The 18,235-nt window shown below is 34.9% G+C and overlaps 1 protein-coding gene across 1 annotated transcript in view; it reads right to left on the reverse strand.

The window, feature by feature from the left end:
* The window catches only part of LOC118197816 (NPC intracellular cholesterol transporter 2-like), a 34,094-nt gene that overhangs the window by 1,676 nt on the left and 14,183 nt on the right, over nt 1-18,235 (reverse strand). The window contains exons 2-3 of the mRNA XM_035369352.2: nt 11,811-11,909; nt 890-1,065 (exon numbers count right to left, since the gene is read on the reverse strand). Coding sequence (XP_035225243.1) covers nt 890-1,065; nt 11,811-11,909 — 275 coding nt within the window. The remainder of the gene's footprint in view (nt 1-889; nt 1,066-11,810; nt 11,910-18,235) is intronic.

Consider the following 18,235-nt stretch of genomic DNA (forward strand, 5'->3'; position numbering starts at 1 on the left):
ATGACACTTTGAATTGCACAAGAGGCCCTTGCTTTTACAACTGCATTTATTTGTGGAACACTTCCTTTTGGAATGGCAGCGTGTACATGTACTCCCCTCTTTTCGACCTACACCAGAGCATATCTGTAATTGTCGACATACACCGGTGAGAGTCTGAATGTACAAGAATGTAAAGAAATATTCGATCTTTCACCGACGTATTTGGTGAATGTTGACATTCTCCGGTGAAAGTCGACATTCTCCAATTTCTGTCTATCACGGTAACATATATACTGGCTTCAAGTTATGAAAGCTTTTCTGTTGCCAGTCATCAATACACTATGGCAATTTAAACTATGTTCAGGTTAGGATAGTATTATTGAAATAGGCATAGCAACTCGAAGTTATCTGCCTTTGGAAAGAGATGTCTTTGCTGAAGACTTTTTAAGGGGAACTAGCTCAAATTCACGTGACTCACGAGAAAGTCAAGAAACCAATCATGCAGCCATCCCACTCGCCTGGATTCACACTGGAGTGGAATTACCAGCGCTCAATGTCTTTACCGCTTGGCTGCTAGTGGGCCTAAACTACATTCAATTAAATCATTGACCTGACATTATACCAATTGGATAAGTACAAAATGTGCGGAGTTAAGTTCCAAGAAACTGCAACGAATAATGCTTTTATTGAACATTGCTTATGTAATTAAGATAAAATAACACGCTGAACAAGTATTAATTTAGAAGTCAAACAGCAAAAATCAGCATTACATTTGCAAATTTTCACAGGACTAGTTTCGATTGTTTTACCGAACCATCGAAAAAAATTAGTTATTTATGCACAACATAATTAAAGGCTTTTTAAAACTCGAACATTTTCGCCTTTTTTAAGCAGTATTCTGAGGACTTACGTTTGGAAAGAACTTTTTCACTTCGAATTTTTGAACATACTGCAGCTCTTGGTTGTTGGTAATAGGGCAGGTTAGGTTCTTTCCTCTGCATGCATCTCTTCTCATTCCAGGATAAGGAAGTTCAATTCCAGATACGTCAGCCCACACGGAAAGACGGAGTTTTTCAGCGTTCACATCTAAAAAAAAAAAAAAAAAAAAAAAAAAAAAGCAACAAAATTTAAGATACAAGTTGTAATTATAAATTCAGTTGTTTTTTGCCAAAATCGTTAAAAAATTATGTCTCGTTCTATAATCTGCTATTGGTTAATTCAAATATTTTTAGGTTTAAGTTTTTTAGTTAATTTACTGCCAAGAAAGATTTTCTCGTTTTGCCGGCGTGACCCACCTGTGAGTCATACTTGTCTGTTCCGTGGGGCGGCATGACCCACCGGCCGGCATGATTCACCGATGGGTCAAGCTCGTATATAAAATACTGAAATACGCTTTTATATAAAAAATACAATTACATCATAAAATATATAATTTTAGATTATAATATAATAATTCAATTTTATAATTTTGTTTAATTTAATAATTTGGCGCTGCGCCGCCCTACGAAATGGGCCGCTAATTCAAGCGCCGCCTCACGAAAAGAACATTGAATATTCGCACCGCTGTCAACGTGTTAAAGATATTTTGACGGTGTAAAATATTCTTTTATGCAGTGCGATTGGTTCGATTTGTTTTACATGATTATGGCAAAGCACGCTAGGCTTTACCATAATCAAATAAAACAAAAAAACTAGGCCTATCTGTCTAGGGTTAATGATGCCTTCGCGGAGAAAATGTGTCGATTCCCTGGAAAATTGACTCATATACTGTAAACATGAGGAACTGACACTGTAAACATGAGGAAAACCACGAAAACGGCCATTCAACGAGCCCGTTCGCCTGAAGTGGATTTTGGTTTATATGGTTAAGGCAAAGCCTCGAGGGCTGTCTGCCTAAGGGAAGGGGCGATTTCGTGGAGAACTTCCTAAGGAAAACTGCCTTGCATACGCGTTACACATGGGGGAAAAACACGAAAACGCCCATGCAGCCAGCACGTTCGTGGGATTCGAATCGAACTACCAATGGCTCAGCAACTTTATCGCTAGTGGGCCCTTAGTCTGAAATGGAACTCGGTTGAACTACAAGTGTTCAGAGACTTCACTGCGTGGCCATTGGTGGGCTTCACGTATTGCGACATGGCATCCAATGTGCAGGAATTCGACCTGTTTAAGGCATTAATAGTTTATAAAGAGTCTGTTCCGTGTCGGACATTTTTAAAAAATACTATAAATAGTATAAATTTACTAAATAATGGAAAGATAGGATTTCTATTTCAGGTTGCCAACAGCTTTTCATGAACATAATTGCAAACATTTGTTGTGCTTCCATAGCGCATTTGAATGCTGTGTTCTTAGGGTAAAAAATATTTACAAGGAACCTTTTAGAAATTATCGTCAGCCTACTCGTAGTTTGTCAACAATCATTTTTATGGTATTTCGAAATCATACTGAATAGTAGATCCGATTATATTTACAATTACATTTTTCATAATACCAATGAAACATTTTCCATTTTCAGTTTCCTCATGTCATGTATTATGTTGAATATGGAAAAATTTACTTGGCTATTTGCCTAAAAGGAGAGATGCCTTCCTGAAGGACTTTTCTAAGGGAAACTGGCTTGTATTCACGTTACACATGGGAAAATCAATAATGCACGCAGCCCGATCGCATGAAATCGAATTCCAAGTATTGAGCGGGCTTAACCATTAGGCCACTGGTGGTGGTTTGAAATCAAAATAAATAACATACAGTGGGTAAAAAAGTATTGGCAATTGCCCATAATTGATCATATTAGCTACCAAAGGAAATGCTTGACAATTTTAGCTGGTCATAACGTTTCAGCTGGTAATAAACACACAAATATAATGAAACTTTCATTTTAATATGCTTTCTAAACAAAATATACAACAAAAACGTAAATTTGCATGCCAAAATTATTGGCAAAAAATATTGACATACAGCAAAGATACGGGAACAAACTTTAATACTTTGCATTCATACCTTATGCATTTATAACAGCTTGTAATCCATTTCTCATAGAAAAAACAAAAGTCTTGGTTGTACTATTGGGAATTTTGTGCCATTCTTTCAGGAGTACAAACTTAAGTTCATCTTTACACGAAATTCTAGGTTTCCTAAGAATTAGCAATATAACGTTTTAAAAGGGTACCGCAGACTTTATACTAAAACGGTTTCTTACGAGTCTAAATAGTGACCTCAACATAACATTCCAAATCAACTTGCCTGCGGCCATTGAAAATTACAGAGTATATTTCAGAGGTTTCAGGAATGATTTCTATGGTTAAATAAAAAGCAAGCGATCTGCGCATCCATGATTAATTTGTCCGAGGACGTAGGAAAATTTTCGAAAACGTTGGCAAAAACAAGAAAGATCACTTTTCAGCAGAAACCAGCCGCATGCCAAATCTGTGATTAAGGAAAAAAAAATGTTTTTATTCTTAGTATTACGAAACTCCATAAGAGATACTAAACATATGATGTCCTTTGACATAAATTACATTATGATTAGATCTGCTTTGTATTTGATGACTGGATTTTTGATAAATAACTTCCTTTTAGATTTAAATAACGTTTTGGATTTTTGTTTTTCAAGTTACGGATATTTAAATAATTATCTTCATGTTATGATTCTTGGCTTTATTAAAGAAATGATTCATTTCCTGAAATACGAGTAATACGAGTTTGCACAATATGCATATTTTTGAAACAAACATGAGCCATTTTTTAAAGTAATAACATCAATCTGACAAAGCCTTATTTCCCTGCAAATGACAAAAAATAGCATTCGCAGAGCTGAAGGATTTAGTATTCGATCTCTGAAAAGACAATGTTGCATTGATTTACTTTTTCCCAGTCTTGTTGATATTTCAACAGGAAGTCAATTTAGCGCGTCTTTTCATAGCATTTATGACTTAACGTTTTAAAATAAGACCTAGAAATTTCCTAAAATGGTTCTTGAAAACTAAAATTCATGACATAAAACAGAATACTAAAAGTTTAACTGCTATCAGTTTCTTAGGAATTAAAATTCTGCTTCTGCTGTGTTTTTTTCCCCTGTTGTGTCAAGGTGGAAGAAAAGATATTGCCTTGTTTTGAATTACCCTCCTTTTATCTTTATTCCCTGTCTTTACTTAGCTTCTTAATTAGATTTTAGATTGTTAGGAAACTTGGCTCCAGCTTTTTTTTAGCCCTAAAAGGCATTACCTCAGAAAGGCTATTGGTCTTGAAACGCATTTTGTGTCGAATCATTTTTTAAATTTTTGCCACCAAATATTATCACCGTGTAAGATATTTAAAGAAATTAAATAATGAAGAATCTTCATGAATGAATTTGTTTCTCACACTGTGCAGAAACAACGGTACCTTGAACCAAACTTTGAATAACTTAATCCTCCACCTGAATACGCGTACCTGGAAGCCCGAATTTTTAATTTCGAATTAGTTTTATTATACGTTTCATATTTTGTAAAACGAACGAGTTTTTGATTAAAAACTCAACTATTTCAAAGCGATTAGAAGCAATACTGTAGGGAATAAAAAAATTTTATCTCCAACGCGCGAGACTAACGGAAATTGTAAAGAAATGCTGTTTTTAAAATATTTCTGCCCAAAGAGGAATTAGCCCTGTCATGAAAGTTCTAGATCAAAGCCGAATCACTCATAATCCAAAAATGAGATGCATGGCCTGGAGGGTTTTCCATAAATTTTAATTAAACTTAATATTTACATATATACAATGTAGGCTAAAATGCCTGAATCGAATATTTAATGCTCAAAAGGCAAGAACTGAATAGTTCCAGCTAAAATCTAAATCGAATTCTATTGCGTAGTGCATCGAAATTCTACCTTCAAGAAGAATATTTTTTTTTCAAGTCACGTGTTCAGAAGGGGAAAGGTTAAGTAAGCCAATAGATGGACTGCTAACGCCATCTCTTGGCGATATCAAAGAATATTCCTTAACACACTCCCCACCTGAACTCTGACAAGAGTGCATCTAACTCAGTTATACATACAATCAAGTACATAAATCACTATTCTATAAAAATATTTAAAAATACTAATTAGTCAAACTAATTAGTCACTAATTAGTTACTAATTAGTCACTTTAATTCCAATACAGGTATCAAATAATGTTATAACTAATAAATGAACTAAATTTTAAAATATTTTCCACTTAACTGAACAAACTTAACTAACGATATTCAATTTAATCATAAATAGATAATAAAGGAAAAAAGCATAACTAAATCGTTAAAGTTCAAAATATCTAAAGTTCAAGAGGATATAGATGTTGAACAGTACGTTTTAAAGTCCCATTACCAGTTTTTAATTCGAATGATCGGACTTTACCATCACGTCCAGGAATAATTTTTATGATTCTACCAAGTTTCCATAAGAGTTTATTTTTATTATCTCCTTCGACTAAAACAACATCTCCTACTTTTAGTTCTGGTTGAAGTTGCGGATTCTTCAAGAAATGGGCAGTTCCAAGATCTAATATATATTGTTGCTTCCATTTCCACCACAACTGTCTTAACACCAATTCTTGATAACGCTTTCTTTTTAACAGCGTTTCTCTTGTCGTTTCGCTACCGATGATTCTAGCAAAGGTCAAAGGATACTTCAAATCAGTTTGTCCAATGTTTAAGAAGTGCATTGGAGTCAACGGCTGCGGCTCGTCATTGTCGTTGTAAACGTAACTTAGAGGTCATGAATTAAGAACCGACTCCACTTCGACAAGTAGTGTAGACATTTCTTCGAAAGTCAACAATGCTTTTCCTACGATTTTTCTTAAACATTCTTTAACACATCTAACAAGTCTCTCATAAAACCTTCCCCACCATGGGGCTCGTTCGATTATAAATTTCCAATGGATTCTTTCTTTGGCAATGAAATTCTTGAATTTGTCATCTTTTAAAACTTTTGCAAAATTCTCAAGTTATTTCTTTGTCCTCTTAAAGGCCTTGGCGTTGTCAGAGTAGATGATTACGCAGTTTCCTCTTCTGCTCAAAAATCCGCGAAATGCAAGTAAAAAGGATTCTGTTGACATATCTGATACAAGTTCTAAGTGTACAGCTCGGGTTACTGCACAAACGAACAAAACAATATAGGATTTTCGAATGTCTTTAGAACTCTTTACGTAAACTGGTCCGTCGAAATCAATTCCACAGACTGCAAATGGAGGCGATTCTTGGATTCTATCCTTTGGTAAGGGTGCTGTCATCTGGTCTGCTGGTTTAGCTAAATATTTTTGGCAAATTATACAACCTTTTAATGCTTTTTTGACTAACTGTCGTCCTTTAGGAATCCAGAAGAGTGATCTGACTTTAGCTAAAGTCGCAGCAATTCCTCCATGCATTATCTTCTCATGTTCTTTGTATACAATCAGAAGCGTTAGTCGAGAATTTTTAGGTAAGATTATTGGATGTTTATTATCTAGTGAGAAGTCAGTAAATTCCAGTCTTCCTCTCAACCTCATGATTTCCTTTTCATCAATGTGAGGAATAAAATTATACAAAGGAGAATTTTTTCCAACCGAATTACCTTCTTTGAGGGATTCATATTCTTCGGCAAAAAACTTTTGCTCTGATCTTATCCAGAAATTTTCTGCTTCTTGCAACTCTTCAGCTGTGAGAGTTCCTTGAATGTCGCTAGTTTTTCTTAATTTTCTAATGAAACGTGTTGTTCAAGCAGTGACTCTTAACACCTTCTCTAATTTGCTATATTTTGATATGTCGAAAAGATCATCTGCACTTTTTTCGATTGTACATTCAAGTTGATGTATATCACCGGATCCCTTTCGGTATTCCAGCTTGTTTTCATCTATTGTTTCTTTAACATCTAATCTTGGCCAAAGTTCGTGAGGGAGTTGAAGCCATTGGGGACCTAGCGTCCAAATGGTCTCATTTATTAACTTGGAAATCTTCGTTCCCCGAGATACGAGATCTGCAGGGTTATCGACACCTGGGCAATAATGCCAATCTTGAGGTGAACTCAATTTTTGTATTTCTTCGACATGATTCCTGACAAAGGGTTTGAAGGCTTCAGGTCGTTTCTGGATCCAAAAATAAGTAATTGTTGAGTCTGTCCAAAAATAGCACGGAATTCTCAATTTCAGTGCTTTCAGAATATTGCTGACTAACTTAACTGATAACAATGCCCCCATTAATTCTAACCTCGGTAAAGTAAGGGATTTTAGTGGGGCTACCCTATTTTTAGAAGAGACAAAGGCCGTTTTGATTTCTTTATTTTCTGTCGTGAAACATAAATATGCGACTGTACCATAGGTTTTGACACTTGCGTCTGAAAAGCAATGTAGTTCGAGATTTTCGACATTAATGTTCGAGGGCATGAAAAAGTAACGAGAGATGGAGAATTCAGTCATTTGAGGTAGCTCTTCACACCACTTTCTCCATTCAGAGGGCTAATCTTTAGGCAACGGTTCATCCCAATCTATTTGTGACAACCAAATCTTCTGTATTAAGCACTTTATTTTAACAGTGAAAGGTCCTAAAATTCCAATCGGATCGAATATCCGACCCAACACTTGTAGAAGAAATCGTTTTATTTCTATTGGTTTAGATGTGAAAGACAATAAGTTCCGAACATCAAAATACAGTAAGTCCTTTGAATTATCCCATGCCATACCTAAGACTTTAAATGGGAAATTTTCTCTATTAAAATCTTCAGGATTTTCATCTGGAACGATACCCTTTTTTACCCACAATTCATGTAATTGTCTCGAGTTACTATGCCATTTGTGAAGCTGCATGCTTGCTTCCTTAAATATTTGGACCGATTCTAGAGTCGTAGTTAATGCTTCACTGATCGTTGGTTGGCTTCCAATCACATCATCTACATATACGTTCTCATTCAAAAAGTTAACCGTTGTAGGATAAAGTTTATTATATTTTTTTTCAGATGATGTTTAATGGTAGCGGCTAATAGAAATGGACTACTATTTATTCCGAATAAAACTCTAGTGAACCTATATATGTTACGAGAAATGTTTTCATCATTATGGAAATCGGAAGACAGAAACCTTCTTGCGTCTCGATCTTTTTCATGTATGAGAATCTGTAAAAAGGCTTGTTTTATATCTGCGGTGAAGGCTATTAGATTATACCGAAATCTTAATATCTCGAATATTTCAGGGTATAAATTTGGCTCAACATGTAGACAGTCATTTAAAGAAATGGATCCTGGGGCATGCGATGATGCGTCATAAACAATACGTAATTTACTTGTAGCTCGATCCTCGCGTATAACTTCCCTATGTGGCAAGTAAAACAGGACATCCTTAATTTGAAATTTCTGAAACTGGTTCGATAATATTTTGTTTTAACTGATCTCTTAATACGTTCCTGTATTCGTAAAATAGATTAGGATATTTTTTAAATCGTTTTCTAAGTCGATGAAATCTTTGTTCTGCGATTTCCCTATTATTTAGATTTGATGTGTCATGTTTCCAAGGCAATCTAACTTTATAGCGAGAATTTTCATATGTTATATTTGAATCGAAATATTCGACGACTTCATTTTCAGTTGAATCGAAGTTTTCCCTCTTATCAATAAGTCCTGAGTTTTCCAAGTCCCAAAATTTTGTTATTTGTTTGGAAATCAAATCTTCCCCTACAACTACATTGAAAGCTAAAGAGACATCATCATCACCTTTTCGTCCATGTAGGCACCAGCCGAAAATAGTTTCCACTGCAACAAGATTTTTGCTTAAGTATTTAATGTGTCCCATTACTATGTTGTAATAATAATCTGCACCAATTAGAATGGCAATGGGTTTTTTACAATCGGAAATTCTGCGAGCATCAAATTTTTTAATTGTCGATTTTGCTTAATTTCTTCTGATTTAGGAGGTGGAATATCTATACCTGATATATGATCAGTTACTAATAATTCAACTTCTATTCTGGAATCGGGAGAACTACTTCATAATTTTTTTGGATGGGAGAAGTATTCCCAAAAGTGTAGACAGTCAATTTTTCTTTTCTTAGGACTTCGAGGTTTAATCTGTCCGCTAACTCGCGAGCACAAAAACTTTTCATACTTCCACTATCCAAGAGAAGTCTGGCAAACACCTTTTCCTTAGCTGTTTTAACTTTTATCGTGCAAGTCTGTAAAAGAATTGTATTATTTGCATTATGTGAAACGGCCGAAACAATTTCTTCCTTCTGTTCCTTAGTTTGTGTATCATTTTTCGAAATTGATATACCATCCTTTTTATCACTTGGTGTATTTTTAACTATCTAACTGGATTTAAAACACATGGCTTCTGAATGTTTACCTTTGTAAATTTTACAAACTTTAGTTTGGCGTTGCCGGCACTGTGAGATTGTGTTTCGGGCCAGACAAAGAAAACAACGCGCTTGTTTTTTCAAAATATCTCTCTTCTCATTAACTGTAAGGCATAAACAGGACTCAGTCATGGTTTTGTAAACAAAAAAATGCAGTTTCGATTTGATGACGCGGCTGCCATAAATTTATGTGTGGTGACAGTTTATGTTTCGGCGTCGGTGGATATCTGTTAATACCTTTCATTTCCGGGTTTGACTTGCGTGGAAAGGATAACGAATTAATCTTTTCTCGCGATTCTATCTCTAATCGGAGAAAGTCTAGCAATTTGTTTAAATCATAGGTTGAAGGATTTTCATTATTTGTACGATGAAATTCTAAAGTTATATCGTTCGGGACAATTTTCATCAAAATTGGAATAAACATGTTGGAATATGTTTCTGGTTTCACACCGAATGCTAAAAGGCTTCTGACTTAAACGTTAATTGTATCAAAGTTTTCGCAATTTTGCCACTTCACTTGAACTTTAAACGGGATTTAAATTTAAGAGATTAGAAATGTGTGTATTGATAATAAGATCACTTTCACCGAATCTATTTTTAAGAATGTCTATAGCAGAGTCATAATTAGCCTCTGAGATTGAGAGACCTTCTATGGCTGATGCTGCGTTTCCACATAAATAAGTTCTCAAATAATTAAATTTTTCGATCTTCGAAAGTGCAACATTGTCATGAATAGTGACCTTGAATGAATTCAAAAAATTCATCCAATCGTCATAATCTCCGGAAAATTTGTGAATTAACAGTTTGGGCAATTTCACATTGCCTTCAATCTGTCTTTTGGTTTCAACTTCTGTAGATGAATTATTTAAATTCGTGTTGATATTTTGAGTATTGTATTTCCTTAAATAACGGTTGATTTTAGACTTCGCTATTATTATTTTATCGTTATATTCCATAGAAGTGTTAATATCTGAATCTAATTTTGATTCATCTTCAATCAAATTTTGTATTTCATTTAAATCATGTAGTTCCGTTTCTTTACTATTTAACAATTCCAAACAATTTTCTAACTCTTGATTTTCTTCTTTTAAATACTCATCTACATTTTTAATAATTTGAGGTACAGAAGCACGTATATGTGCTCGATTCTTAGTGTCTTCTGTTCCATTTTAATAAATTATCAAAGGAGACTTACCGTGAGAAGTCTTCGCTTACAAAGCTAATCCAAAAGGCAAAAAACACCAAATTTTCAAATTAATCAGATTCTTTTCTGGGGCCGATGCAGCATTATGTAACGAAAGTTCTAGATCAAAGTCGAATCGCTCATAATACAAAAATGAGATGCATGGCCTGGAGGGTTTTCCATAAATTTTAATTAAACTTAATATTTACATATATACAATGTAGGCTAAAATGCCTGAATCGAATATTTAATGCTCAAAAGGCAAAAACTGAATAGTTCCAGCTAAAATCTAAATCGAATTCTATTGCGTAGTGCATCGAAATTCTACCTTCAAGAAGAAGAATATTTTTTTTCAAGTCACGTGTTCAGAAGGGGAAAGGTTAAGTAAGCCAATAGATGGACTGCTAACGCCATCTCTTGGCGATATCAAAGAATATTCCTTAACAGCCCAAATGATCTCGAAACGTACATGTGGGTGTAAATGTAAAAAAAAAAAATACTTTTTTGGATGTAACATAAAATATCAAGGCTTTAAGATTTTTTTTCTTTGGCTTTGCAGGCACTTTCAACTTGTTTAAGCCCGCTTAAAGAGCTTTCAAAGTGCTACTCTCCTCACCAGGTTTATTTAACTTCCTTTCATCCAATGATGAACATATGTTCAAGAAAGCTCAATTACTAGAATGAAGTACCCCCTTTTTCATTTAGATTATTTTTTTCAACAGCTCCCTCGGTATACTATCCATTCACAATAGCAACATTAAGGCCTTCATTATAAAGTGATAGGTCACATGGACTTCTGCATTATTTGATACATTGTTTATTGCACATTAGAATGCATTCTTGGTTAGATTACTTCACGCTTCTCTTTCAACTTTTCTATCTTACTTGGACCCATAAATATTTTTTTAACCTGGCTTTAAAAGATTTCGTATCAAATGATACGAAAATTAATTTTTTCTCAACGAAAATTTCCCTTTCTACTTGTCTTTCCGTCCCATCTAAGCTCTAGTTTTCTCCCTATGGGCAGAAAGACATAGCGGGTGCAAAATAAGACATCCGTCTACCTTTGTCTATGCAAGAATTCTTTTCGCTTTTATGAATATTGTACCCGCGGTCACAGGGTTAAGAACTGCAATTTTTTCGACAGCTTAAGTCACGGTTGGCACACTAGAATGGAGAGGAAGTTATGGCAATGGAAAGAATGGTAGTGAAGGCTTTTATCGTTTTGTTCTGAAGGCCATGGACACGATTTTCACTTTCCACATTTTACAGCCTAGTAAACAATTTGGATGATTTGAAAAAAAGCTACCACTTACTGGATAGACAACGGACCGTGATAATAGCCGAAGAACCTTTAGGAATTTCACAAGGTTCTCTTAGACAAGGCTCCACGCTTACGGACTTCACGACTCCGCCTGTAAGACAAAGATAATACATAAATCACTTCATGAAAACATTCGTCGTAAAATAGTATTATAAAAGCAATGTTAGAAAGTAAAAATGGCAATAAATTGAACATTGACATTAAACACAAGTAATACTTTTAAGTTATTCAAATACTTCATGCTACATGACATTGGAATGAGTAATCAGGAAGAGATGCACTTTTGCTTGGCTTGATAATGGTCTCGTACGACTGAAGTGGGAATCAATATCTCTAGGAAAAGAACTCCTTTTATAAAGTTCAAAGAAAGCGAACATGAAAGTCTGTCAAAAGAAATAATGTAAAGAAACTAATCAGATTTCCTAAAAATGTGGGGAAAATACACTCATTTCATGATACAAGATTTAAAATTGTTCCGTAAGGTTCTGAAGCTAATATTTATGCGCTTACGGCAAAGCACACTAGGGTTATCTGCAGAAAACTGTCTCGTATACACGCTACACATGCGAGAACTACGAAATCGCCCATGCTACCAACCCATTCGTCTGGAATCAAACCAATGTCGGAATTACAAGATTTCATCGATTTTACCGCTTGGAGGTTCAATATCGTAATGTAACGTAATAAACGTACAAGTAAATTATTTAGTTTTAATAAACTTCAATTATTAAAAAAGGTTAAAATGTGTAACTGATGGAGTGCTTTATTAAATGCATTTTCCTCAAAAGAAACTGGCTCTTATTCGTATCACGAAAATGCATAGCCAGTCCACATAGCCAGCCTGTCAGCCCAGTTTTGCAGTTACCAGCATTCAACTGACCCATTTCGCCACTGGTGGATTTAATATACTGGAAAAACATATAGACTAAATTTATGCTTTGTTGGAGAAGGTAAAAATAGTTCAATGAAAACAAATTCCCTCCAGTTCAGAAAACAGATTCTTATTACGATGATTTATTTAAAATCAGGTAAGATGATTAATCAAACTGAACTAGAATTATGTTGTTGCTCATGCTCACTTGTCTGACGTAGTCATACCAAGCCTACGAAATTCCTGATGGCAAGGAGCACTAGATTACGCCTGCCCTTGGCAACAGCCTTGAGCACCATACAGATGGCAGTGCGATTTTGCTCAGTTCAGCCCCCAATTTTGACGGACAGCACTCCGGGGGGGGGAAGGTTTCGAGGGTCTCACCCCCTCTCCCCTTCCACCAAACCACACGAGAGGACTTTCGGCTTGCCGCATATTTAGAGTGCACCATGCAGCACTGACACTATACATTTACAAACATCTATGCTTTCTACGGGGTTCGAACCCGGGTCCTTCGGCACAGTAATCATCGACACTAACCACTATACCTGGTGAGCAGCGAACTAGAATTATAATTATTGCTCACCTTTCAAAATACGCGCAATATTTTTAAGGAGAACATTCAGCTCACTGAAACAGAACATGAAACATGGCTGGGGAAAAATTATGTAAATGAAAGTCTATTTAATGAATTTGATTTCGGAAATATGGCATAAGATCAACGCATACAACTGTGACCAATAGCTCTGGATATACACTCGGCACAAAAATAAATGAATAATATAAAAAAGACGATTTTATATCTCCCGTTCTACTGGGCCGATTGACGAAATGCAACTTGCACTTTTTATGTTCTCGAAATTGCGACTTAGGATATTAGATTTATATATAGTGTTATTCAAACATAGGTATTCTGACACAAAATAGGACATTTTCTGCAATGACATACCAATTTTTTCCCCCACATTTATATTCTATGACTCAAATTATGTTTAAGTGCCAAGTTTTGTAAAAACTGCGTTAGTAGTTTTTAAAAAATGAGCTCTCAAAATTTTAGCTTCTCAATGTTAATTGAATTTGGTATATATTTATTAATCTCCTATTAAACTAACTTGATTCCTTCTTTCACAGGTCAAAATTTATGTTCAATCCAAATAAAATTTGCCAGTTATTTCCCGATTTGTTTTTAAAATTTGTATTTTAGTAAATTTATAAATTTTTCAAAAATCCTTCTGAATTATAACCTATGAAGTTTTTACTATCATTTTAAAGCAGATTTATTTCTAGGTATACTTACAAAGGTTTTTTTTTATTCAAAATTTTCAAAGATGTACGTGAATTTATATTTTGGCGCATTTTGAAATTTGGCATATTTATTATCCCTTATAAGAACACCAAATGTGGTTTACGCAATTTGTTAAATTGTTCGAAAGGATGAACGAAGCACCTTTCCTCCCGCTCGCGCATAATGAAAGGAAAAGGAAAATAAGTTACCATAAATTAAGAATTTCGCCAAGTAGTTATTCTTGGCGCAGACTGAAAAATGTACACCAAGAAAATTTTTTAAATTTCTCGATAAAGAGGTCTTCAGTAAATTTTACAAAATTATATATTTAAACATAATTTGAGCCGCAGAATCGAAATATGGAAAAAGTTCCAAAAAACCTTTGTTACAACAAATGATATATATAAACTTAATATCTATCCTGTCGCACTTTCGAGGCATGAAAAAATTGAGATTAAATTTCGTGAATTGGACCAGTAGAACGAGAGATGAACTGTGTGTGTGTGTGTGTGTGTGTGTGTGTGTGTGTGTGTGTGTGTGTGTGTGTGTGTGTGTGTGTGTGTGTGTGTGTGTGTGTGTGTGTGTATAACGTAGAGTACGTTCTATGCACCTGCTGTTTGCCTGGACGCGCTATGAGGGACGAACTCCCACCCTTGCAGAAATTTAAAAACAAACGACGAATTAAAATAGCATTTCATGCAATTTCTCATTTGTTGTAACTAATGTAGTTTGTCTAAACTCAAAGCAAGCCTACGGAATTCATCGTAGCAAGGAGTCAAGATTGGCCCTGTCGTTGGCAAAAGCCATGGGTACCATAAAGGGGACAGTACGACTGCTCAGTTCTATACTTAGTTTTGATAGATATAAACCGGAGGGGATGGACGGGTCTCAGGATCTCCCACCTTTCTTCCCCTACCACCAATGGCTTCAGAGGACTTTCGTCTCACCGCATATTTTGAGTGTCCCCATGCCGCATAGACACCATTACATTTACAAACATCTATGCTTTCTCAAAGATTCGAACCCGGACTCTTTGGTACGGAGTCACTAACCACTATCTCGGCTGCGCGGTTGTTTTCATATTTATTTTAAATAAGCCTCGGACGGTGAACACGGCGTAGCGACTGTCCTGTAAGCAGGACAACTAATGAAATACAAAATATATTCGTAAATTATGAAGCAAAAATTATGAAGTTAGTTATGAAGCAAAAAAGTGCATCGATGATCAATTAAATATTTTTATAAATTCATAGGCTTTGCTCCTAAGTTCCCTTTTCTGAGCAGCCTTTATTTTAACATTCATAATTGTTTTACTTTCTAAATTAAAGCTGTTGGAAATGATAGAACTATATTCTTTGGCAGAAGCACATGCTAACACTAGATACGGTAGAAGTATATATAGCATTTTCTGGTTAGGTTGACCGCTGGTATAATCATACGTAAAAATACTCATATACCCTATTAGCAATATATGCCACACTCGTACTGCTGATTTCGGTACTTTGCGTACAAAATAGCGTAGAAAAAATGGAAATCTCGTTGTACAGGGCTTAACATAAAGAGCCTGATTAAGCTATTAAAAGGCCCGTATTCGACCCGTGAATTGGCTTTTGCCCACCCCTGTGTGCCTTCTCCTAGCTAAATTTTTATTCCATTCTAGTTATTGCCGGTTTGTTCATTTTATCTGGTCCGGTGTATTCATTTGATTATTAGGTTCATATCTTATGAATTATTATCTCGCAGGTTATTAGGTTCTTATCGATTATTATCTCATCCATTATTAGGTTTATAATCACGACTGAGCTGCAAGTCTCAAATGGTAACAGAACAGTCTTTTCTCAGCATCTAAAATCTGTATTCTGTGGCTTGTTCTAACTTTTATGCTGATTTAGTATTGGACATACCACTAGATACTGAGTAATATACGATCTACTTTGTAAACAATTTCTTCCAGAAAGGTTTTGCAAGACGGGGGTTATAAAATGACTTTTGTTATCGATGTTTTCCATGTTATTAATGGTCCGAATATAAGAATAAATGCTTTAAAAATATTTTACCGTATTAGTTATGATTTATCGCTTCAAACTGACTAAAATCCATCATTAATTTTAGACAGCTCTCATTAAACGTTTCTCAAACGATTTCACAATTACCTAGATTTCAAATTGGAAAATGGATATAAACTAACATAGGCAACATTATTCAACAAATACAGATAACAGTCTTCCTTTTTTAGAAAGAATGCATCATTCTTAAAAAATATATCGATAACACTAGTTTGGTTTACTTCATTTCGAAACACAAGAAAGGCTATCTTACCCTCTTATGCTTTGCCATAATCATATAAACCAAATTATGGAAAGTATGTCTTCGCGGAAGATTTTCTACTGTAAACCGACTCGTATCCACGTTACACATTGAGAAAACCATGAACACGTCCTTGCAACCAACTTGTTCTCCGGGATTCGAATTTAGGTACGAGCTACCAGTATTCAGCTAGTTTACTTCTCTGCCCCATGCGGGCCGTGTCGACAAGAAACGTCTTTACATAAAGAAACATAGGCTGGAGTAATCAAAATTTGTATTGTATTTTATTTATTACTTTTAGTATTATTGTATATATTCTTGGTATTTTCCTTAAACACTTATGATATGATGCCCTTAAAATTCACACTACTTTTATATGTTTACCTTAATGGAATTTTTCCAGTCTAACCCTCAGTAGCTCGACAGTTTTGCCTTCATTTTCGCTGAGAAATTTATGCCACCAAGCTTTATCTACAAATTTAGGACCGTTTTTACTCATATTTTGGACTGTTACTCAACATTCTAGTAATACCCGAGGAACTTTGCAGTAATAAAGTTAGCAAGTAAAAAGTTTTTCAAGGGGAGTCCCAAACTTGGGCATTCTGGTGATTCCACCACTTCTCGAAGATGGTGGGCTTTTCTTAAACTCAAATAGTTGCTTGTACACTTTGCACAAAAAATGGGGACAATTCTACATCTGCCGTTCTTCTAGGACGATTGGCCAAATTTAATTTGCATTTTTTTTATACCTCTAAAGTTCGATTTAAGATATATGTTAGATTTATATACAATATTGTTCTAACATATTTTGATACAAAATAGGACTTTTTCGAAATACCACACCGATTTTTTACCAATTTAATGTTAAATTTTGTAAAATTTACAAGTACATCTATGGTTTAAGGAATATTAACCAGATGAATCTTATTGAAAGATCCGTACATGATTATCAGTCCAGAAAGAAATAACTTACCACTGTTGTTACAAAGAAAAGCATCACCATAAATCAATCTATCCATCTCGATGATGGTTATTATAAAGAAAGAGGTATTATGTTGACAAGTTTCATACTGTACGACATAAATTGGATGCGATTTCGCTACACTACGGAAGCATTTTCACGCAAGTAATCTCGAAGTTTCGAAATGGTAAATATACGTTAATAATATTCCCAAACAGATTTGCAACAAATCGAAAACGTATTCACAGTCCATGATGTTTTCACAAACAGGAAAACTCATTCTTATAGTTCCTTTCAATCACATTTCGGGGGAAAAAAATCTTTTCAACTCAAAGTGAAAAGTACTTTTACTGTCGAAATAGGAACAAAAACATGAGCAAGATCATTTTTTTTTGTCCTTTCTTGTTTGTGTAGGATATTCTTACTCAGATGGCTTGTTGTTCGCAGTTCTGCTTTCTGTCAGCAAGTTTGATTTAGCATATACAGTGGCACCTCCTCTTTCAAATATATCCTGTTTGGGCGCGAAAAGTTTTGTTTGGTATATGGCATTTTTCTGAAATAAGACTCAATTCAATGAGTCACGACTACGAGTACTGCACTTGTTCCTTTCCGAGACGATTGCTCATGACCGTCATTATGCTTATTGGTACTATTCAGTAAACAACCCGCTCTACAAGTGTATTCTTTATCCGAGTAAATGTTTTGTAAATTCATTAACAATGAGTTTTTGGATAGTTAATGAGAAGAGTCTAGCGACAAATAAAAATGTTAGGATACCGTAAAGTTGGGGAAAAAAAAAAAAAGATTGTTGAAAAGTGTAAGAAGAAGTTTTGTATCCAGAACTTGGCCGATTGCATATCATTTGTCGAATATTGGCTAATGTTGCGAATGGGGGTGAAAATAGATTACCAAACAAAGATCGGAGACATTAAAGCTGTTGAATACCTTTTGATCTGGATAGCAGAAAAATACGGTATATATTTCACTTACTGC

This window comes from Stegodyphus dumicola, chromosome 3 (genome assembly GCF_044657685.1).
Source record: "Stegodyphus dumicola isolate Sdum_Otavi_A_Nest chromosome 3, ASM4465768v1".
Lineage (NCBI taxonomy): Eukaryota > Metazoa > Arthropoda > Arachnida > Araneae > Eresidae > Stegodyphus > Stegodyphus dumicola.